The sequence below is a fragment of the Oreochromis niloticus genome, linkage group LG15 (genome assembly GCF_001858045.2).
Source record: "Oreochromis niloticus isolate F11D_XX linkage group LG15, O_niloticus_UMD_NMBU, whole genome shotgun sequence".
NCBI lineage: Eukaryota > Metazoa > Chordata > Actinopteri > Cichliformes > Cichlidae > Oreochromis > Oreochromis niloticus.
This window is the reverse complement of record NC_031980.2, coordinates 10,685,211-10,710,313: the sequence shown is the minus strand read 5'-3', so window position 1 is coordinate 10,710,313 and position 25,103 is coordinate 10,685,211. Positions and strand designations below refer to the sequence as shown.

At 39.3% G+C, this 25,103-nt stretch overlaps 2 protein-coding genes across 3 annotated transcripts in view; one reads left to right on the top strand and one right to left on the bottom strand.

The window, feature by feature from the left end:
* usta (uronyl 2-sulfotransferase a) overlaps positions 1-11,624 on the top strand; it is a 61,241-nt gene extending 49,617 nt beyond the window's left edge. The window contains exons 6-8 of one of the 2 annotated variants that reach the window (XM_003449891.5): positions 7,156-7,253; positions 7,369-7,526; positions 8,463-11,624. In XM_003449891.5, the coding sequence (XP_003449939.1) occupies positions 7,156-7,253; positions 7,369-7,526; positions 8,463-8,755 (549 nt within the window). In that variant the 3' untranslated portion in view covers positions 8,756-11,624. The remainder of the gene's footprint in view (positions 1-7,155; positions 7,254-7,368; positions 7,527-8,462) is intronic. The other variant, XM_005454667.4, reaches the window with a different exon arrangement.
* On the bottom strand, positions 11,468-23,644 carry slc22a16 (solute carrier family 22 member 16). Its single transcript, XM_003449892.5, has 8 exons — positions 23,291-23,644; positions 21,033-21,509; positions 19,666-19,783; positions 17,157-17,718; positions 15,779-15,906; positions 14,440-14,549; positions 13,977-14,076; positions 11,468-13,837 (listed from the first exon to the last, which is right to left on the bottom strand). The coding sequence occupies exons 1-8, from the start codon at positions 23,332-23,334 to the stop codon at positions 13,670-13,672; spliced, it is 1,707 nt and encodes a 568-aa protein (XP_003449940.1). The 5' UTR covers positions 23,335-23,644; the 3' UTR covers positions 11,468-13,669.
* Between the last annotated feature and the right edge of the window lie 1,459 nt (positions 23,645-25,103).

Genomic DNA, 25,103 nt, shown 5'->3' with positions numbered 1-25,103 from the left:
CTTACCTACTTTATGAACCCTAGTCTTCACTTGAAATTAGAGGTGGGCCATTTAAACAGCAGCAAGCTGGTGACTCACCTGACACAACCAAAACAAAAAACCTATAACTAGCACAAATGGGCCATGTTGCAATGCCTACAATTCACCTACTATACTAGAGAACCATGCAATCACTGCTAATAGCTCACACCTGCCCAGGTGTACACACACACACACACACACACACACACACACACACACACACACACAGAGCAGCTGTAGGATCAAAAACTTACCAGACAGAGACAGTTCAAATTAACCAAACAAGTCAAATTCAATCAACTTAGTTCTGACTCAAAATATATATCCTGGACACAAGTTACAGCAAACACAATGCATATTGCATGCTTCACACAAAACGTAATGTAATGGCAACAACCCAAACAACAAAACAAAACAGCCACAAACAAATTCATTTAAATAGATAAGCTCGTACTTGTCACAAACAAGTGGGGAAGATGCACACAAATTCCAATGAAAAGACTATTTTAAATTAAAAAAAAAACAAGGAAAGAAATCATCCGTGGTGTGTGTAGTCAGGCTGAAAAAATGGCATATGGAACATTTAGTGCAAAACCCAAAAAACAAACAAAATCCAAAAGGTTATTTCAGATAGGAGAGCCTCCACCCTGCAACTTTGATGGCTTTTATAAAGCATTGGCACACTGGGCCCGGGTGTTGACAGTGTTCATTCATTCATTTCATTCATTTATTTGTTCATTTCAGGCACAACAAAATACATATGTGGGACACAACAGCCCTCCAATGCCAGCAGATAACACCTGCAACACAAACAGGCCAACAGGAAGGCAGCGTGGAGTGGGCCATCACACGTAACTCACAGATACTAACCAAACTGGCTAAGGTTAGCTAAAAACTCACCACAAATGAGGTCTATGTGGTCATAATTATAGTCCACAGACCACTTTGCAAAAATCTGATGTTCACATGTTTAAATTCAAAAACCAAATCAGAGAAGCTCTCAACAATAAAAAAACACACTCATAACAGCAGGTGACGCTGTGACTTTTGAGGGGGGAAGACATCTGGTTGCCATGGTGTTGTGATCCCACAATATCCAGTGCCCACAAACTATAACAGTAACATTTAATGAGTCAAACAAATATTGAACCTTTTTCCTCTGTCTGCTTTTAATGCTGGTCCCAGTGCCTCAAACCCATTTGCTCTCATATTGACATTTGCTAAATCAGTGCCAGAGATGCTTGTGATTTGAAATATGAATGCATTAGAAGTGTTTGACAAGCTAACACACTTAGTTGTTATGCGTGAATCACTGGTTGGCCGGTAACAGTGCATTAAATTTGAATAACTTTGGTTGCAGGCCCACTAGTTTTGCAACGTGATGCTCAGTAGAGACATGAACTGAAATGTTGCATAATGAAGTCTTATTCTGGTATTTCCGTGATGTAGACTTTAATTATAGAGGCATGTATATTGAGGAATGTTTATACATGCTCTACATATAAGTAGTAATGATACTCTACACTGCACTGTAATTAGACTGTAGGATCTCTTTAAAGAAAATGTTAAGAAGAAATGATCCTCCTGACGTTAATATTCTGCTTTTTCTTCTGTATTTCTGTTTGTTGCTGTCTCGAGACAAATTTTAACTTCCTAAATTCAAAAATATAAGCAATATATTAAAACCACACTCTACTCTCTTTGAAGATGTTCCACATGTGGTGTTGCTCGAGGGTGGATGGCAAATTGTAAACCCATGGCAGTCTGACGCTAACCCAATATATAAATCTGATTAGGATTCGAATTAAAGACTCGATTTACCACATCAGAAACTTGGTATCCTACATCTGCCTCACAGAGTTGTTTATCCCTGTAGCGCCATACTGAAGTCACTGCATACCATTTTTTTAACTCTACCTACCATTTGGAAGCATACTGTAATTTTCAAGCTACTATTTTTTGATCTTTGTGTTCACTCCATTCCCTTATATACTTTTTAAGCAGATGACATAAAAGTGAGATGAAGCATCTGATCGGAGGTGGGAAATCCCCCTGAAGTGAGACGCGCAAGCCTCATTTGAAATTTAGGGGGAATCCAGCGAAAACGGAAAACGGTGTGTCAAAACAAAAGTGAGGTCAAAACAAAATCGTATTAATATTTGTTTAAGATGAGGCACAAACTCTTCTCATTCTTTCCTCCCACAGTAAGTGCTGTGAGAGACCTAAAGGGTTCAGGAGGCTGTTCTGAGAAGCTAACAAGAGGAGCGAATGTCATTCTGGCTTGAGTCTGACTCGCTGTAATTAAGTATTGCACTGTTTGCCCTGGAGTTTTGGACCATGTGAGTTGAGTTATTAAAGTATGCAGACCACAGGGGCCCCTTGCTACAGTTAAAGGAGAGGGGAAGGCTGTGTTGTCATCGACTAGCCTACCTGTGTGTGCATTTAGCTTTAGATACACTTATGAGGAGAAAGTATTCCAGAAATGGTTTTATTTTAACGCTGGTGCTTAATCCTTTAATTGAGTATAGTTTAGGTATGCTGTGTTGTACTTAAATCACTAGAGTGTCTTATAAGGTTTGAAGTAACTGACCAAAAGCTCTGAAAATATCAGGAATTAATATGTTGATGGTGATCCACAGATTTTGTCTTACTGTACTGGCATAAAGTGTCTCATGGCAGCATCTCATAAATCAAAACTTTTTCAAGCTCAGTTTTCCTTTCCTTTCCTACTTTGCTTTTTATGTTACATTGCTGCTCCTGATGTTATTTTTGTACTGTCTTTATTAGCAACAGCAGCAACCTAGTTCCAGTATCTAATCAGTAAAACCAAAAAAAAACAGTTGTTGCAAAAACATGCCTTCCATCTGCATGGTGTACACGGCTGCTGAAAACAGTATACACTGCAGAATATGCACAGAAATGTATTATATGCAAAAAGATACATTTAGGGCTTCATGTATCAATTGATCAATCAAATATTTATTTCAAACATATAAGCAACAAATTAATCAACATGAAAAACAAAGAATATCAAATCAGTGAAAGGCATCATATTCACACGACCATTTCCTTTTGGAAAAAGAGGAGGAGGACTGTAGTGATTCTTGGCAAACGAGTCACCTCTATAGGGAGATTAAGTAGGTCTTTCATGGTTAAAGTTTCATTGACAGTATTGGAAAGATGAATGTCCACTACTATGCTCGGAAAGAGTACCGCTAATGTTAAGAATCACCCCTCAGACTGGGCATGGCTGTATCCTCCACCTGGTGTGCTTCAGCCCTGCGTTGGTTTTGTATGAGAGGTGTTGATGAAAGAGCGCTGTCAGTTGCTAGCCGGGGCCGAGGGAGCCTGGTGCACGTGTTACTGAGACATTCGTGTGGTCGGCTTGGATTTTCCGTCAGTGCCCACACCCCCTTTTACATACACACATGCTACTTATACAAAGGCATGCACTGGTCACTTGAACATAGCACGCACACACTTAATCACACTCAGACACACATGATATTTACCACATGCGCAGTTATTTTGTGAACCATTATGCAAATTTAAGTTGCTTTAAAATGCCAACTTGGAATGATGTGGTTGGATAATTTATATTGTATTGAGCTGAGTGTTTGATTGTTTTGTGTTTGTGTGTGTGCATGTGCATGTTTTTTTTATGAATTAAAACAAAATACAGATGCACCCGCTGACAGTAATAAATCAACCTCTGTCTTGCCGCAAAGTACAAAGTGCATGCGTGGCAGCCTACATATGAATATGCTTGCAAACACTTATAAAAAATGAGTGTCTGTCTGCACTGAACCTAAAGGGCCCAGCTTTTTCTCAAGACTTGGAAATACTGGTTCGATCAGATGAGATTCCCACAGTAATTTGAAATAATCCAACATTTAAAATGACAAGTAGACTTATTAAATAAATACACAAATTATATTAGAGGCTTTACTGGCACCAGTCTTGCCTTAGCCTGCCTTGACTACAATAACACACAGGTGGTGTGTCATACTGTTGGCCTAAGGCACAACGAACACATGAGGTTCACTCATTACAGGGGTTTTTTTTTTTTTTTATGGATTTCTGTGGTTTGTGTAACATGACTATTATCAGTGTTTTGATACTGAGGAAAAGCATGAGTGCAAAGCATAGGTCCCAACTCTTTTAATAATTAAAACCTAATTTGTTTTGCTGCCTTAAATTTCTTTAAGGACACACTGCAAACTATGCCGAGATATGTCAAACGTTGTCAACTTTGGCATTTTTATAGATTCGACTAAAGACATGGGAACAGATTCTGTTTTCTTGTGACAGGCTGCAAGTAAAAAAGTGCTTAAAGGTAAAGTTTAAATAGTTTCTTTGCTATTTTGTCTGTTTTGTGTAGACAGGACGCTGGTTCATCCCTTGAGTTAGATGCCTTTCCTGCTTGAATGATTCATAGGTCAGTGTTAAGTGGATTACCAACATTAAAAATTAAATTCGGTCAGGAAGCCTCAAGACCATTTTGTAAAATTACCAGAAAAATAAATGGAATGGTTAAGCCCAAAATAGGCCTAAAACTTAAAAGAATATTAAAATTACAGTTATTACCTCTAATCTTTACTATAAATGCTGATGTACCTGTTTAAAAGGCAACCACTTGCTTATGTGTTCAAAAGATTAACTCAAAAAGCGAAAGCGTGTTTCCACTGCCTCCAGATAGCAAATACAAACAAAAAGTTCTTTTTTTGTTTTCTCAAATTTGAATGCAAAACTGAGGCAAAATGTCCCATGGGAAAGGTTAACATCATCAATTACCCCTGATTTAATTTATGTCTACATTCCATTCAGTGAAATGGGAGACCATTGTACAGATTAGTGCCTGTTTTGCTACAGTTTCTGTGAATGCTCTGTTGGCATAATCCACAGTGAGAAAAGGAACAATGAGCTTGAGTGTGCGCACAGGAACTCTCTTTGAAATACTAATAAGGTTTTCTAAAGAGAGTGCGTATTGTCTGCGCGTGTGTGTGTGTGTGTGTGTGTGTGTGTGTGTGTGTGTACGTGTGTGCGTTGTTGTATACAAGCTGTGGCTGGATTCCCAGAAATCGCCTAAATGTTGACGCATGAGGGTCTCTGTCAGCGAATGTGCCACTTTCTGTCTGTTTTTGTTTGTTTTAGTGTATATGGCTGTTGCATCTTTTACCATCAAAGAACATACTCATAATTGATGACACTGGATCTACTCACATCACCATTCTTTAAATAGCGCTTCTTAAACCTGTCATTAGTACCTGGGGATCTGCCCAGTCCGCGAGCTGCCTTCCAGTCACTGCGGCCTTCCCCAAAACCGCAGTCTAGATCTCCATTCCTGGATCTAGCTTTATTCCACCTACTGTTTTCCTTCAAGAAACAATGTCAGTCCAACTGAAGATGTGGTCTGTGCTAGTGAAATGAAAAATGGAAGAAAAACATGGCAAACTTTACGTAAGTCTGCGCAAGACTCGTACACTAACAATAGTACAGTGCTGAACTTTTTTTTTCCTGAAGGTTCCTCTGGGGTATTGTTGTGGTTCCCTTTGAAGGGTTTTCCAGTCTTTTGCTTCACTGATCACCAATAAGTCCTGTTCCCAGTGCACAGCTGAGAGGAGTCCCTCATAAAGTTCAAACACGCCCTGTAGCCACTCTGTGAATCAGAGGCACAATTGTACCACAGTGTTCAGCCGCAAGAAAAATATAACTAATCAAGTGAATAATTTATGTCACTCCAGCGCATGCTGCACAAGGCTTCATCTTGTGATTGCAGCTTAGATAGATGCTAAAGTGATATCACTATTACAAATATCAAGTCCATGATATTGTAGTTGAGTCTTTTCTCCGTTTGGAGCCTTTAAGCCTGCAATTCTGCCCCTCCTACAGAGGATCCAGGATCTTTCTCACATTTGTTTTAACAGGTTTTTGGATTGAGTTTTTCTTTATGTAGTCTGAGAACAAAGGTTGTACAACCTTAGAAAAAGATGTTTGAGACTGTATGAAAAACCCTGAGCAGACCCGATGGCAACCTTTTTCAATGAGTCGTTCTCATAAGGCTTTTATCTCATGCCAGAAAATACAACTGGAAATAAATAAATAAGTCGAGGCTAATAGAAACATTAACGGTGAGTGTGCAAATGTCTCCAAGACACATAAACACTTAAGCATATAAACATGCTCTTCTACACGTGGTTTATGCCTTTTTCTATGTTTACGCTCCAGTCAGCATCTCTGTTTCAAGCTTCCTATTGCACTCAGATGATTTCTTATACCGCACCTGCAGCAGCAGCAGCAGCAGGAGCAGCAGCTTGGATCCTTCATGAGGCACTCGGACTTTTGTCCTGTCGGACTTGACCATCTTTGTGGTGATCCATGTTAGGCTTAGACAATTTTTGGCCAAATTGCTGTTTAAGTTAGTCATTACAGAGCCATTATGGTATAAATCTAAACAACAGCCTGTGACGAAATGTTCTAAATTTGCCTCGTGCATGTAGTCTGGTGCTACTTTAGGTGACATATTTGAGCACAAGCCTTGTGCACACATGTGCCTGCTGCTGTGTGTGGATGTGGATGTAAGCCATGCTTCGTGGAGTGTTTTGTTGCTCAGGACTTGTTGCTATCCCTGAGGCTTACGTCACCTGACATGGATTTGACTGCTGTTTCCGTGGCACTCAGTCGCTGGCCAGCTTCACTCCTGCAACTGTCTTTTTTCCATTCATTACTCAATAGCTTACGCTTTTCAGATAAGTGGTTTTTCAAGTTTCATAACTCTGGTCTCATTATCTTAATCGTGACATCTTTAAGTAAGTTAAACATGAAGTCATTTGAAACTACTCTGTCTTCCTATGTGGTATCATAGCCTCCGAGATCAACTGAGATGAGAGGGAAGAGCTTATCTTTGTCCACAAGATGTGGTTTGACAGAGCACTTTGGCTTGTGTGGTAATCACAGGCAAGCAGTGCAGGTTCACAGCAGTGCAAGTGAATAGCATCCTCTAGTGGCAAAAACAAATAATTGCAATTCTGATTGAGCTCAAATTCACTGCAAGTAGAATAAAAATAAATAAAAAAGCATAAATTATTAGTGAAGCAAAAATATAAAGACTCATATGTGCTTGTCTGCTTCCAGGACATCAATGTTTGCATCCTAGAGAATTACCCTGAGTGCTCCAACCCAAGGGTTTTCTACATCATCCCCTACTTCTGTGGACAGCATCCTCAGTGCAGGTATTTATGAGATTTTGTCAAGTTGCATTACAAAAGCTTGGTAATATTTCTTTCCAAGTAATGTTGCTCTAATGCAAACTTTCTCTTGGTCTTATTTTCCTTCTGTCTCACACAGAGAGCCAGGAGTATGGGCTTTGGAGAGGGCCAAACAGAATGTGCTGGAGAACTACCTCCTTGTGGGGATATTGGAGGAGCTGGAGGACGTTTTGCTCCTGCTAGAGAGGCTCTTACCTCATTACTTTACTGGAGTACTCAACATCTACAAGAGCCCTGGTAGCTGCACCTTGTGATATAGAATGTTTTATGTTGACAGAGTATCGAGTGAATGTTTTCCTATACAAGACAATAAAAAAAGTCTTTAGCATGGTAACGTGAGCAGCGTAATTAGAATGTGAAAAGTTTTGCGGGTATTTTGTCACAAGTTTGCATAGCCTGGTAGTGACCGTTAAAATGCTCTAACTTCCACACAGGACAGAGTTAGTTCTCATAATTTGATTTATGCATACTTTTTTTTTTTTATGAAGTTCTGATCACAAGATACAGTTTATCTGTTTATTTTGAGTGTCAATAAAAATGTGCTATTACATTATTTGGGGTGATCTTTATTATGAAGAATATTCAGTGACTTCATACAAAAGGTAGCAACACCTTTTGTATGAAGAAAAGTAATGTGATTTATCAAAAATATCACCTTTACAAGAGCTGCAATAAGAGTTAGGTAGCACGCTTAGCACTCATATGAATAGTAGTTAAGATCATGTGGGACTTCCAGATACAGACAAACAAACTGGTGATGGCTAACCAACAGGACATAGTAGTGGTGGACAAGCAGAGCAAGAAGGCCATAGTAACAGATATAGCTAGGAAGAAGGATATAGATCAGGAAGAAGGAACATGAGATGCTCGAGAAATACCAAGAGCTGCATGTTATTTTTGTCCAGCTTAGAGAACCGCTTGTCATGATGAAAAAGACTTAGTAGCAAGATGTCTAAATAGATGAGGTGATATATGAATCATTCACATTAAACAGCAATCACTTGCTACTTTTTTCCAGCAACTGGAAAAATAAGTGGCTTAAGATGATGATATATGATATAGTTATTAAGTAATTTCCTGTCTAAATAAATGTGCTTGAAACTTTTTTAAAACATTTTGATTTTAGTCTTTGCTGAACTTTGTTTTTTTTGTCTCTCCATCATTTTGTTGCAGATTATAAGAAAATGGGAAACATGACGGGCACTGTGCGCAAACAAACCCCCACTTTAGAGGCCCTGCAGGTGCTGTATCACCGCATGCGCTATGAGTACGAGTTTTACAACTTCGTCCGTGACCAGTTCCACCTCACAAAGAAAAAAATCGGCCTGAAGTCTGTTTCCAAACCCCCCGCCTATTCAAATGATTTCCTGCAGCAACTGGCCCTTCGAACCCCAGAGCCTCTGGATGAAGACGAGGAGCTGGAAACGGATCTGGAGGATGCAAATAGCTGGCTGGTTCATCCCTAAGGGATGCTCGATGAACGTTAGATGCAGCCACGTAACGGCTGCTTAGCTAGGACTGGCTAAAGAAAACTGTACCCTGAGGACAAAGGGGAGGAGTTTCAATCTTTCAGCGTCACCCAGAGAAGTGAGGTGCAACTCCCAACCTGACAGGCTCAGCACTGAAGACTGTAGAGTTGAGAAACTGGATGGACAAAATGCTCTATTTATAAATTGACCAAGGGCAATGGGAAATAATATTCAACTCAATCTGCTTGACTCAAGTTTTCTTTTTTATAATTTGGGCTTGTTTTTGGGTTCGTGTAAAAACCATACTGTCGCTGTCATCTCCAGGAGAGATTAGTGCAAGATCTGAACAGCTAACTGTGATTGGAAATGTGCTAAATGTTATCGCCAGGTTGTTTACTATAGGAGAGGAATTAAAGGCATTTCCCAAGACAGATTACTACTTTATGAGAGGTTTGATGTCCTGAAAGCTGGATGTTGTTGTGAATTTTAAAGTGCCATAAGCCTTTTAGGTATATTAGTCTTCCAGGACTGTTGTCAGACCTTATTGAGGGTTCTGGGATCTGTGTGGCAGAAAGTTCTGTGCACAGCTGGCAGAGTTGTGACATAGTCAGTTCATTTGTTTTAGTATTGGTTTATAACATTTTGTGTAATTTGTTAAATACTATTAGGTGTAAATGAGGGTTAAACTGCGAGCACTCAAGTATGAATTCAGAGAATTCCAAAAGTGTGCATGAATGATTGAGTTTGACCAAACAAGCTGTGTATTTTAGCAAAGATTTATTATTTGGGACAGGCTATATGTTGATACTGTAGAGTGAGTTAAAAGCCTTTATGAAGCCTAATTTGTATTCCAAAGTCTAAAAGATTGAGCTTGCCAAATAGCAGTTTTTTTTGCAAAACTGTATAAATACACTGCACTTTGTGTGAGGTGACATTTCCTTAACATCTGCAGCAAAATGAGGGATTTGGTCACAACTGAATGCTAATTTGCCTGTCATTTCAACTCGGATTATTTGCTGTTTAAGGGTTTTCTGTATATTAATGTTATCATCAAAGTGTGTGAAGTGTTACCAAGCCCAGTTAATACTTATTTCTAATTATCCAGCAGCTCCACAGAGTGCATGCTTTTTCATCACAGATGTTTAAAAAAAATTAACCATAAGCTATTACGTGACTAGACATTTCACTCTACCATCTTAATCTCTGTTCTGTGTATCTTCATCATTATGTTCCGTGTTTTGTCTTTTGCTAGTTTAATTTATTGTTTTCTATTCATTTGCATTCCATATAAAATTCTCAGGAAGATAAAAAAAACAATGTTTAACACTCATATTTTTTTTTTGTTGTTGTTGTTCCTGGTGGCTATAAAACAATTTTTGGCATTTAAGGGTGTCTAGAATGAACAATGGACAATGAATCAACAACTAACAAAGACATCATTTAACAGTCTTCAAAATAAATGTCCTCTTACTATTGCAGCTATTGCCCCTGTTTTACTTAAAAATGGTTTTGATACAGAAAAAAACTTACTTTTTACAGACTTATTATGGTGACTCCATTCGGAGAATTGCTAACTATATGTATATATATAATATGTATGCATTTTTTGCTAGAACCTTTAAGAGAGGGCATACACTCACTGACCACTTAAAAAAAGTGGCCCTTAAAGACAGAAAGGTAATTAAGGGGACTTTGAGGCATGTTATTGGTGCCATGATGTTTTGGGATTTTTCCCACACCCCCATCTCTAAGGTTAACAGAGGACAGAAAATGGAAAATATCCACTTGGCAGCAGTTCTCTGGGTGACAATGCCATGCTGATGTCGGAGGTCAGAGGAGAATGGCCATACCACTTCAAGCTAAGTAACTGTGTAACTCAGGGCATGAGTTACTATACATACCTAGCATACAGCTAGGTATGCACAAGAGTATCTCTTCTGGCATGTCAAATCTTGAAGCAGATGGCCTAAAGCAGCCAAAGACCACACCAGGTGCCGCTCCTTTAAGAACAGGAAACTGTGGCTACAATTCAACAGAATATTAGAAGAATGTTGACTGATCTGATGAGTCTTGAATTCTGCTCAGACATTTATGGTAGAGAGTAAACATCATGAAAAGCATCATGATCTATACTGCCGTATATCAATGGTTCAGGCCACAGATGGTGTTTAAATGGGGTGTGGGATATTTTCTTGCCGTGTTGTAGTATCTGCTGGCCAGTGTTTAAATGCCACATCTTACTTGAGTATTGTTACTATGTCCACTGCTTTATGAGCATAATGTGAATGTGTGAATATTTCCAGCACTTTGTTGAATATATGCCACAAATAACTAAAGCTGTTCTGAACACAACAGACGCTCCAACCGAATACTAGCAAGGTGCACTTAATAAAGCGTAAATAGTCATCACTCATTGTAATACTCAAAGGTTTTTTTTATTTAAATCTTGAAAAATTTGAGTGACAAAATGTTTTTGTAAATTTCCACAAACATTCGTTACATTTTCAGAATTTTTGCACATCGTCAACAACAGGAAATAATCACGTGCACGAAGCAGACCGATAACAACAGTGAAGAAAAAGCAGAGTGTCCGTGTGCATGCATGCTGTGAGGACATAAATCTGTTTACACAGTCACATTACGAGTACTCATCTCCCTTTAAGCAATTTTAAGTTGAAGCCTCGCTTTAAGGTTAAGGAAAAGGTTAGCTTTAGGTTATGGTCTGGGAATAAGCAGCTATTATATGGATGACTCTCCAGGAAATGATTATCAGCCAAAGCAAGATCCTCTGATTTGAAAACAAGACTGTGTGTGCATGAATCTAAAATAACCAAAAATGAGGCCAATCGGTAGCAATTCTCAGAAAGCAAGGGAGGCGTAATACGCACCTAACGAGTTTACTGTAACTGACCTCGTGTTCTTATTTCAGTAGAGCTATTGCTACTCTGGAACTCTGTTTTTACTGTACCTCACTGCACCTAACCCTAAAGTTATCTTAACCTTCATTCCAATCCTTACATCCTTACTCGCTCCATTTAGCCCAGTAATAGCCCCCACTCTATTTGAGGCACCAGTATCACGACAGAACTAGAAGTTCATGTTAGAAGCCTAACTGATGGTTAGTACTTTTCCATACACATAAGCACACACACACATAAAAACTGGTAGTTTTCTCCTGAAAAGTTGAACACAGAGGATCTTTATGTATTCGGTAATGGCAATGGGAATGTCACTGTGGCTGTGGGACTTCCCCTTCACCATCAAACACAAAGCGGTTAATGTATATAGGCACCGTATCCTCAGACCTGCTGTATTATTTTGTATTTCCAGCACCAAGTTCAAACTTCCCCTCTTGACAAATGGAAGGAATGTGCTTGCTCCTTTACCAAGGTTTATAAAGTCTCTTCTCTGTATCACTGTAAAACTGTGCTAACTAAAGCCAGTTCATATGAACAGGATGAAGAAGCCATAAACCCCAGTGTCAACCCTCTGCATATTTATTGTAAATCAAAATAAGACGAGGATACTATAAATGGAAAAGTCCATACTGTTGATTGCAGACCAGTCACCAGTTTTAGAACACCAGCTGCTGTTTTTTTTCTCCTTTGGATTAATGCACCATAACCGTAACATAATATTGTAAATCAGGTATATACAGTACATCTCCACAGTGTTGTGGTCCATCCCTGTATTTGGTCCAAACATCTGGAGATTATATATGACTCTTGAAGACTCTATATGGTACTATTATGCTTCTTTTCTCAATCTGCCTAGCATCTGATTGCATATAAGCACATATAAAAAAAAATTAAAAAACTCCTGCACACTGTCTTTGTGCTCACCGTAATGTTTATGGGTAATTAGAACTTCATCGTGAATAAACCTTTAATAAAGGTCCTAATAATAATAATGATAATAATAATAATAATAAGACCTAATAAAGCTCTGACAATCGTGTGCAAAACTTGGCTCTTTTGTTACCTTTAAATATTTGATCTTTAACAAGAGGCAATTGAGGATAAATCCAGTGATAGATTCACAGCAAAACTGATGTCCTGAGATTAAAAGAAAGCCTTAAAAGGCAAGTTGAAGGCACTTATTTAATATTAGAATAATACATTCTAGCATTTTGATACATGACATACGATTTATTATGATATAAAATAACCAAGGCACTGCCATGATCTGTGCCAATGCTCGGAGACATAAAAAATGTGCAGCAGTTGAGCCTTGATAACTTTGTTTTAAAGGATAACTTGGTTCAATACAGCTGGAGTCTGATTTTTATAGTTTTGGTCATCACTCCTTGTCAGTAATATTAACACTGTGGTAAGAACAGGAGTATAAGCGCTGAAACACTGCTTAAAAGAAGCCCAACAGGGCAAGAAACACCTGACGACCTAACATAAAAATCTGCTTTTGTTCTGTCTATAACTACAAAATATTAATTTAATTTAAAAATAAATAAAGTTTTTCCATTGTCTGTCCTGTCTGTCTTTTTTGTAGCTGTGTTCCAAGCAAATTTTGAACATTTTTTTAAGTACAAAGTTAAAATCAGTAATAGAAATTATGATCGAAACTACAAAAAAAGACTCAAAGTATGCTATCACAAATTACCCCACATGGCACATGATTTTCATTGTTTTGTGATGATTACATCATAGAGCAGAAGAGTGTGAGGAAGTTCTCAGGCCTCCTAAAATATCAAGCTGTCGGTCACTTTGCGGAACAAAATGTAAACAAAAAAGTCACTTTACAAGTTGTCATAAAAACCTGTTATCTTTTCTTGTTTTTCACTTTTTTCCAACCATCCTATTAATCTATGTCGTTTTTGTTTCCAGGTATTTAACTGTTGTCACCTCGTCTCTCTTCCACAGCTTGTCTCCTTGTGTGTTCCCTGAAGTGTACGGCTCAAACTTTTGCTCCATGCTGGTTCAACTCCAGTCTGTCGTTCATCTTGCTGGGTTTACGTCCCAGAGATTCAGCCTCTTCCAAGGTGGTTGTCAGAGGTTTGCCAAGGGTCTCAGGCAGAAACAGTGCGAGTACTCCAAAAATTAATGCCAGGATTCCCACAATAAGCTAAACACAGGTCGTGATTGAGAAAAAGGGGGGGAAATTTTTTAATTTAGCATTGCTGCCAGGGTAAACTCAGAAATAAACTATGATAAATGAGAACAAATGCAAGTTGACAGCTAAAACATTAAATACATTTCTATACCTGAGGTAGGTAGATCCAGATGTCAGCCAGGTAGACACAGAAAGGGGCCACCACACTGCCAACACGGCACATCATACTGCCACTACCTACTGCCAAAGACCTGGAGGAAGAGCAGCATTACTCCCTGTGTTAGAATTAATTAAAAGTCGGAATATTACATTGATTTCAGTTTTTAAATTTAGTTCACAGGTCTAGCTAGCTCTAAAGTGGAAGATTCAAATCAAACTTTGCCCTTAATATAGCAGCAAAGTACAAACCCCTATTCCAGTAAAGCTCTCAAGAACAGAATGCAATGATTTCCAAATCAAATCAACTTTAACCTGAAATTGTGGTTGTATATGAATGCACGAATTTTCTGTTTCACATATAAAGAGTTCTTTAGTTTTTGCAATATGAAAAAATAATAGTTTTAGCAGTTTTAGCAAACCCTTAAAACAAAAACAAAACTCTTTAGCGTGCTTACCTGATGATAGTCGGGTAAAGCTCGCAGGTGTAGAGGTAGATGAGACCAAAGGCAATCGCAATAGCAAACTTTCCTATCATACTCAGAACAATAATTAGGATCTCTATGTCCTGTAGAAATGAGGAGAGAAAGAAAAACAAAGAGAAAGACAAAGATTTCAATTCAGTTTAGCTTTAATCACGTAGCACCAAATAACAAAAGTAAATTCAAGGCCCATATACTACTTTTAAAAACTCAAGGAAGCACAAGTAAGTACTTGTACTTAAGTACAACACCTGATTAAATTGCCCTTGCTCATCAGAGATTTAACAAACTAAATAAGTCTTGCTCTGTCAGTAACTGTAATTTAATTCATTATTATACTCTCTGACAAGTTCTGATTGTGTGTCAAACATGCCCTTGACTTAAAACATCCATAAAAACATACATGTTAATATATGGTAACTAAGTGAAGAATAAGCTTGAATGTAAAATGAAATGTATTTGACTATTAATTCACATTGACTACAAAGCAGTGTATAAACTGTATACAGCCAAGCTATAGTGTGGTTTCTATTAAGAAGTGCTGGAAACAAGAAACTGGAACTTAATGAGACTGCAACTGGAATCATGACAGCTGGAATGAACAGGTGTGAGTAAAAGGGTCGCTACTGCCGTGTCAGCAGGGTTGCAACACAGAACTTTAGACGTGTCCCTGTTGTCGCAACCTTTGCCGTCTCCATGCTGCTATTTTTTTTCCATCTTTCACTGTTTGCGTGGCTCCTAAGATCAAAGGTCATATTTATTTAAAAATGAAGTACCAGCTGTTTGCCAGCTCATCCATGAGCAGTGCTAATTTGGGTCAGAGCTCAGAACACATGTTGGGAGCTGCAAGTGTCGGATCTCATTAGTACCAGTCAGTGATCACAAAATACATCACAATAACAGTCGAGTTCATTAGAGTACAAGTACTTTAAGTAACTCTATGCTATATTTATTCTATCTTGTAAGCAGTAGCATCACTGTCACATGTGTAAAGCTCCACATGCAGTTAGGATGTAGGATTACAAGCATGGCTCATTTGTAAGAGTTACCAAGATGAAGCCTCTTCCCTCCAAAAAAGACATGGCGGTATAGCTTAGGATTGCAAAGTTTCCTCAGAACTTTACACATGTTAGAGAGAGTTTCTTAAAGTACATGTACTTGCACAGTTTGGACTGTCTGATTTATCGCCTTGTCACTGGGCTGGTACTGTTGAACTCTGACACTTGCACCTAAAGATGACTGCAATGCAGATTTCTGTGAACAGCTGAACTTTTTTTTGGTGGTGGTGGGGGATGGGGTGCATCTCTGTACGTACAGCAGGTACCACAATGATGAGAAAACAGGCGAGCGCGGCCAGGAGCAGAGATGGGGCACACGTCTTCTTCCTTCCAATCCGATCCATTGCAAAACAGCCAACCAGATAAGAGGGGAGCTCCACTGCACCTGGAAACAACCAACCACAGCCGCTCTCTGTCAGGGGTTCTCACTGGCACTGACAGTGACATTCTATCTGGAGGACCTAAATAACCATCTGAAAAGCTGCCTCCCAGATATGCTCTTCGCTGTGCCTCTAATGGAAGTAAATGGGGATCACTCACTAAATATTCCTCTGGCAATTAAATGATCAAGATTAAATATACACTTTCTGCTGAGCGTGAAGATACACAACTTTTCATTTAAAACAATTACTTTGTGACTTGAATTAACATAATTTACAATTATATTTCTAAGCAGTCATCCTGAAACACATTTCAGCAGTCATTTTGATGTTAACCTCAATTTCAATGATGACCTAGACATCCAATCTGCATGTACAGAAACACCAGTCAAATCTGAAAAAAACCTTCAAGTTTACTGTCCTGAATGGAAATCTATTGAGTTGTGAAATGCAAAAAACCCCAACAAAAAACACAAAAACAAGCCAATCATGCTTCCAGACTCATGACAGTTTCAAGGGAGAGGTGGCAGAAATATTCCTCTACTCGACCTCTAGGTAAAGATGAAGGTAAGTGTACTTTTTCTTGGTCGCCTTAGTTACACATTTGGTTATCTGCCACAATCTTTACTCTTGTCTAATGTCAACAATTTCCCTTGTGGGATCAATACTCTATCTACCTACCTACCTACCTAAGTCACAGCTAGTAATAAATTCTGCAAACTTATTTTATAATTAAGTGATTGTACTGAGTCAAAGGTTAAATAAAATCCCATGTTTTCAAATAGCATTACGTGAACACTATACCAGTTCAACTAAAAGATGTTTGTTAGACTGTAAATCCTATTTTCTCAATCAGACAGAAAACCACGAGGAAGCCATTTAGCTTAAGGATGGAGCGCTGCTATTTTTGTTGTGTCCTCGCAGTCTGATTTCACTCTCGGTTACATATACAGAGCACTAAACAAAGCAAAGTAGAGGAACATATCATTTTTACTGTGTTTGAAATATTCACATAAGGTTCTGCTCAACTTAAAAACAATCCCTTGGTAGCAAGAGTTGTTCTTAGATTAAACAGATGAACTAAATCATCTCCAGACTCACTGGAAACACTCTGAAGTAGAGTAAGAAGCAGAGACACTATTCTACATCTGACACCAAAGGTAAAAAAATGTGCCAATATGATCACAATATTAAGTACATGTTTATAGTTTTGCAATCTCAGTACCAAATTCACACTCATGTGACAATCACTTACCGGCAAGGAAGAGGTTAACATACTGGTTTCCTCCCAGATTTACTGAGCCCAGAGAGGAGACGTAGTAGCCCAGGCTGCCGATGAACCAGATGGCCCACACTGTGCATGTACGACCGGCCATCCTCCAGCTGCCAAACAGGTCCACGATGGTCAGCTTCTTCTCAGGCTTGGATGACTGCTCCTCTGTGTCTCCCTTCAGCAGACTTTTGCCATCTTCCCTCTTCCCTGGCTCCAGGAGATCCTCAGCTTTCAGCCTGCATTCAAGGCCGTTGACGCGGGCAATCACATTCAGCAGTTTCTCAGTTTCCTCAAAGCGGCCCTTGGCCATCAAGTAAAAGGGGGTCTCGGGAAACTTCCAGCAAAAGAGCAAGAAAGGTGCGGTGCATATGGAGAGGACTATCTGGTAGATCCACCACACCCGCACCAGGTAACCAGTCAGAGCCACCATCATGACGCCAACAGCAAAGGCTGCATGCACATGCATCGATGTCCATGTGCGTACCTTGTTGCCAGTGAACTCTGTTACATAGACAAAGACCACCACCAGATAGCCACTAGACACCTGTCAAAAGCAAAGATGAGAAATAGAAACTAGTCATTTTAATAGCAGTTTTCCACAGAAAACAAATAAATAAAACTATATTGGCATTTAGTGGCCAAGAAATGAAAATGTAAAAAAATAAAATAAGAGATGGAAGAAATGCCCTTCTAACATGTTACAGATGTTGATGTTGTATATAGTACTGTGCAAAAGTCTTGAGTCATCCATCATTTCTTAACCTCCCAGGACCTGGCGTCCACATATGTGGACATCACATTTTGGGTTATTTAGACTAAAATACTCAATTTTGCTCTACATGGGCCTGATATCCACTTACGAGGACATTATACTGCCACTGTTCTATCAAAATTTTAAACAAATATCCTCATATGTGGCTCTTATTTTTTTAAAAACAAAAATAAGGTAAAAAAAAAATAAATCTGGTAAATCTTTGTTTTTACATTCTTTGGGCCCCAATATACCCAAATATCAAAGAGAAATTAAAAATGCACGTCGTGGAAGAGTTCGGGTCTTAGGAGGTTAATATTTGGTTTCCAAGGAGCTAGACTTCTTAAGATTTTTAAAGTGCACTTGAGAAACAGGCCTTCTGAAGTTTTTCTTTGGACATTGGCTGCTTTTTCACTCATTTTCAGTCCAGACTTTTTACCTGACCTGGTGGCTGAAATTTCTTTGCTTTTGTTTAATTTGTCTTAGGCAGGTTTGTGGTTTTTGTTTCTTTGTTTGTTAAGCCACTTAACACTGACCTATGAATCATTCAAGCATAAACTGGGGGGAAAAAACAGCAAAGACCTGAAAGATACATCTGGTCAATCAGTTGATCCATTTACTGTTGGTTACAGCCTCACCAGAAATGGTCTGAGTGGAAAGGTGGCTGTCAAGAAGGCATTCTTATGGAAGGGAAATGGGAGAAAAGGCAGAGGTATGCCAAATTACACAAGACTTGAACTGAATTTGAGCGGCAACAGATCTTATGGAGTAATGAATCGAAATTTACATTTTTAAATTTAATAATTTGTCCACAAGATGGCACTCTGCAGCTTCCCTGGTGGCAACCCGTGTTTGAAACGCCCAACAACCAGCTAATCCGAACAGTCGGACAGAGTACAAACAAATAAGTAAATAACTACACATAACAAATGTTAGGGAAATCTGTTTTGGAAAATATCGGTCGATATATTGGAATGTCAGATTTTTAAATCAGCAAATATCCGTATCAGTCTTATATCTTATATCTTATCTTTGTGCCCAACCTTATGAACTTATGAAGTAAAGAGAAACTGACTGCATGCTCTTGTTGTACACAGTACCAGCATACAACAAATTTATAGTTCATAGAAATTATTTGGAGATATGCTTTGTAGGTTTGCCGTCTGGTTTCATAGTGTAGCTGTGCAGTATCAGTGTACGAGGGCCCGACTCTATGTGAAAAACAACAGCTGTAACTGAGGAGGATGGCGGGGGGGGTGGTAGAAGACGGAAAGGAGGGAAATAGTAAACAGACTGAAAGGGCCCTTTCAGTGCTAATGTACTGACATGTGGACTTGTAACCATACTGACCGCCTTCCTTAGGGGTGTTAGTTTAAGCAGATATGAAATAATCTGTATCTAAAGCAAACAAACCCATGTTTAAATATAAAGACAGAAACTAAACCCGTTTGTCACTGTTTGTGTCACATTTCCTTAAATTACATATTTAAGGGGTATTTTTGGTTTGCATGTTAGCTTAGCTGCAGTATGCCTACAGGGGGTGTATTCAAGATATATTGTATTACCTGAGAACATTAGGGACTGGACAAGAGGTTGTTTAGTTGAGAAACATCCACTGGTGGCTGTTTGCAAGAAGAACATTGCAAATATGCCACTTCTCTTGTCCCACATTGGCTTTTTGCAAAACACACGCACGCACAGGTACGTAACCATTCACAACCGTACCCACACTGAACTCACCATAGCGAGGAGAAAGCGGAGCACCACAAAGAAATAGTAGTTTCCGGAGAATGCTACAGCTACTCCGAACCCGAACTGACAAACGCTGGTGAGCATCAGAATCTTTACACGGCCAATTCTGGTGGAGAGACAAAGCAGAGTGGAAGAGAGAGAAAACTATGTGAAAAAGAATGACAGAGACAAGCAGACCAACAGAGGAAGAGAAAAGAGCTTGTATGTTCAGTTAAAGAATCGATTAAAAGGGGCTTATAAAGTTATCACAGTCGCACGTGGGCATTTCGACATGAGTACTCGATATGACACTTGTGCATGAAGTTACAGTCAGGTCGGATCAAATAATAAAGGCATCGTATGTGCGAGTGATCCCTGTGAGCTAAACAGAGTTTGTTTTTTTTCTACTATTGGCTCCATATGATCTTAATAAAGCAGATAGCCTTAGTATGGTCATGTAAAGCACACAGCTCTGGTTGTGTATCCAACAGCCCTGCCAACTTCCTGATCAAACCTTCTGTTTGAGAGGGGCAGCCAATCAAATATAAGTTGGCTTAAAGGAAGAGGAATTATGGTTTGTTTCAGACAGAAACTATGACTCTTGATAAGTTGCTGTTAAAGAATTTTTAAAAACCGGAGCCAGATATTAGCATAATATGTGTGGTATTATTAATTGCATTCTCCAGAGTGATTACTAGGATCTGCTATAGGAGAAGATTGACTGCTTTCTGCTACTGCCGTAAATGGTAAATGGCCTGATTCTTATATAGTGCTTTTCTACTCTCCCGGAGCTCTTTATATAACAAGCCTCATTCACCCATTCACGCAAGCATTTTTTCACTTTTTTGCTCAAGTGCGTTCTATCTAACAATCACACATATTCGCATTTGGAGAGCAACTTGGGTTTAGTTTCTTGCCCGAGGATATTTGGCACGCAGACTGGAGCAACCACGGATCATACCACCAATCTTTCGATTAGTAGGTGACCTGTGCTACCTCCTGAGCTACAGCCACCCCTGCACATGTAAATGCTAGCCACTCAAATCTGGCTTTGCATTCTGCTCCAGTCATTACCTTTAACTTCTTTTTTTCCAATCTACATTAATTATGCTTTCACTTGTCCTGCCTCATTTTCACTATAATAATTTCTTTCCACTACCTTCTTGACCTAATGCAAAGCCATACGTCCTGAAATTACAACTACATGAAATATTGGCAAGTTCCTTTTTTTTGAACATATAGTCTATGCCAGGACAGCCCTTCCTGTTTAAAACTTAACTCCAAAAGTGTCACATGGTAACATTTAACCCCTGTCTTTGACTCTACATGTTGCCTGAAAATAACCTTGACCTCATCTTACAGCAGCCCCTGCTTACCTGTCAGCAACGTCCCCAAACACCAGCGCTCCAATCAGCACCCCGAGCATGAATGTGGGCTGGCACAGCTTGGCCAGCCACTCTTTATCACATACCAAGTCCCAGTCGGTCACAATGCTTTGGTAAACTTCGGTATGGTCATAAACAAAGTTCCCCGTACATTCTTTCACTGTTTTGTTGCCATCGAAGTCATACGAAAAGTGTCTTGGGTTGATGCGAAGGGTGCAGCGGCACCGGCTTAGCTCCCACTGTTCTCCTTCTGCTGTCTTCACCACCAGTGGTCCGCTACCTGATTTGAAGACTGGCAAAATTTCTTCCAGGCTGCTTGCCGTCACGTTACCGTACAGAACGTCGGTGATGTTGCCGGGCACGCTAGACACAAAATTTGGAGTTTCCACCAAAAAAACTGAGGCCAGGTAGTGGATTCCACAAGCTATGGCCTGGAAGACTGCTGCAAAGTACAGACATGCCTGAAATCTGGACAGAAGGAGAATACAGGAAAATTATTGTGGTAATTTTACAGTATCACCAAAAAAACACACACAAAAAACTTCTACAAAGGCAACCTTAATAGTTCAACTTTTAATAGAATCTAAAAGACATTTCAAGCTTATCGTTTCAAGACAATTGCTTTGAATGTAGTAATTTATTCAGAAAACAAGTCTATATCATAGACAGCATCTTGAGACTAGGGATGGGTAACGGTTCTGACATAAACGGTAGTAACCAGACCGAAAAGCAGCGCACATTTCGGTGCTTTATTTCGGTGCTTTTTTTTACTGAGATGTCATACACTTTGGATTCTAGCCAATCATTTTACCTTTGCAAGCGTAGTAGGCGGGCCCAGGTACGTACGTTCTTTTAGAGCAGAGCTACAGATTAAAAATGCCCAAGGCGAAGCGGTCAAAAGTCTGGCTGTACTTCACAGCAAAAGATGCAAACTCAGCAGCCTGCAACAAGTGCTTTAAGCTGATACTGTGCAAAGGAGGTAACTCCTCGAATCTGATGAAACACCTGGTGACGTATAGCGTTTTTTTAAAAGCCGAGAAATGCACCGTATTTGATAGCTTGCTGCGAGACCTCACACCGAGCACATCTACTGCGGGTGTGGTGCCTGTTATCGGACCGGGAATTAGCAACATCCCCCAAGAACCCGAAGAGTAGAGTCCTGGCCCCTAGCCCTGCCAGCGTAGCAGAAATGATGACGGATGATGATGGCAGCAGCAGCCGTTCTTCTCTGGGTCAGTAGCTTAATGTTGTTCATGTGTAATTTACGTTGAGTAGGCTTCTTGTTTGATGGCAGATACTCCCTTCACCCTGGCCAAAAAGGCTAAAATGACCAAAGAAAAAATGGGAAACAGCTAAACATGAGAGGTTTTTGGACAAAGTGTGTGTTCTTCATTCTTTAAGCACCGTTTAAGCACCGGCACCGTTTCAAAAGTACCGGTTTGGTACTGGTATCGGATAAAACCTAAACGATACCCATCCCTACTTGAGACACCCCTCATGTCTTGGTTTTCTTCCAAGGAATCAGACTTTCTTGTCATTTTTAAAGTGACTTTGTGCAATAGTTGTCTGGGCTTTCTGAAGATCTATCAGTGTTCTTCTTTGGACACTGGCTGCCTTTTTTACTCATTTTCAATCCAACCCTTGCTCCTTCAAAATATAAAGAAATTAATGGTGACTCGCGATTTTAGCAGTGCACCTAACCTGTATGGAAAGGTAAAACTTTTTACCAGCTTTTTAATAAAACCATAAACGATTTTAGGTAAAAAAGTGGAAAAACAACTAGACTGATGGAGAGGTAGTCGGGTAAAACCAACCCTTCTCAGAAAGAAATAATTCCAGGTGTGTTTATTAAGTCATTTTGAAAAAGCCTACGAAAAAATTAATAAATATTTATATGTTTAAATACATTAACCATGTGTCTCCTAAAGATACACAGGCCTATTTCTAACTGTAATTAGTTATTTTTCAAAATTACAAAGAGATGACAAAAGTTTCTCTAAGCGAATGTCCACCCCCTTTTAGAAACATGGATAAAAAATACCGTATCATTGCTGTAAAACTAATTACGTCATCTCCCACTTTCATTAGGGTTTGTTTTCAAAATTGTAATGTGAAGAGGGATGTGGAATATTTACGGTTCTAAAGTTGGTGCCTCCTACCACAAAATTACCCCCCCAGCTCAAATAAAGAATAAAGGAAACGTAAAGTTACAGATGACTATAGAGAAAACATGCCAGTGCTCACGGTACCTTTTGAAATGTCCGAGCTCGTCGAATACTTTCTCCACAGACATTTTCTGACGGCGCGTTTGTGTGCGGTGGCTCCCGGTGCGTCTCTCCCTGGCGGGCAGCAGCTCCAGAGGCCTTCACGTAAACAGGGTGGGAGGGGCACACACACACACACAGCTATTGACAGACTCGAGCTCCAACTACCTTATAAGAGAAACGCTACAGTTAAAACAAACTCTCTTCTCTTCCCAGGTATAATGAAAGGGACAACTGGCTCAAATCTTTTTTTTAATTTTTATTTTTAACCGTGAGTGGGCGTCAACAGAGTGCAACACCTCAGCGATACTCAACACAACACGTAGCTTTGTTAGTGTTTCCAGAATTGCGTCTTCATAATTGGTAACACGTGACTCTTTTTTTTTTTTTTTAATATGTGGGCTGGTGTCTTTCCAACTTCAGTTTGAGGTAAAACCCCCAAATGAGCTGCGAAAATCAGTGGTGATGATGATGATGTTTTGAAACAAAAGGTCTGTATGATGACTTAACATTTGTTTTATGACATCACCTCTTTGATTACATTAGTTTTATCAGTCTAATTTGAACTTTTTGTTGTGGAAATGGCACCCATGATGCAGTCAAGGGCTTTTTTTCACATTTTGTCACACAGTGAAGTAGTGATGAGAGGTGTTTGCTTTGATACACCTGTGACTATACCTATCTGCAAGGATTTGCAGATAGGTATAGTCACAGGTGTAGGTATAGTCCTTGTTATCCTTGCATAACGTCCACGTGTAAAGTTTAACCCCTATCAGGGTCAACATACACAAGCGGCCACTGAAACAACTAGTTGCTCTAAATGTGCCTGGTGTTTACAGTTTAAGCAAAGCAGTAATGAGCTGCTGGGTTCATAATCATCTCGAGGTCCTGTCTCTGCACCAGCACTCATTCCCTTTTTCCATTTGGCTAGCTCACTCAAAAATGTGGCAACAGCAACAATGGCTATTTTAATAATAATAATAATAATAATGGATTGCATTTATATAGCGCTTTTCGAGACCCTCAAAGCGCTTTACAATTCCACTATTCATTCACTCTCACATTCACACACTGGTGAAAGTTGCTTATTTAAGTAAGCATTTAACATTTTAAGAAGTAAAAGAGCTAGAAATGCCCAGACTCCAAAGTAGCATCCTCACATGGCTCTAATAAACTATCCAAACTTCCAAAATGTATAGTTTGCTTCAAATTAAAACAAGCAAAACAGCTGTAACCATAAACACATAGCTGGCCTGGGTAGTGTTTGTATACGGAACAATGGATTACAGACCAAGTGCTTCTGTGAAAGTGTGCATTTTATTTGGTTTTAGTTTGACCGACTAAAAAAACATTTAATGAATGCATTTAATTAATGCATTTAATCTTCTTCACCACATTTTTGTGGGGTGAGATCACAGGTTATTCACTCCTGTGCAGGACCCACATTTAGAACTTAAAAGCCCGTTCTGTGTCTCTGCTTCTCCAAGTGCTCCTATCGAATCCTTTGATTAATGATTGATACGTTCGGCGGTTGGGCCTGTATTGACTCACTGCATCTTGTCTTGGCTGGATTCAGCAGGAATACGAGTACAAACTATAAACTAAACAGCGTTTGCTTTGGCTTGCTTTCACTCCACCTTCTCATCTGGGAAATAAAACGGGAGAAGGATAATTGAAATAGGTTGTACGTGCTGACTGTGGCAATTTGTTAAACAGCGTGTTACCGTGAAATTAACAGCGGGTCTGCTTTGAAAGTCATCAGGTTTAACATTTAAACATTAAAAAGTAATTGACAAAT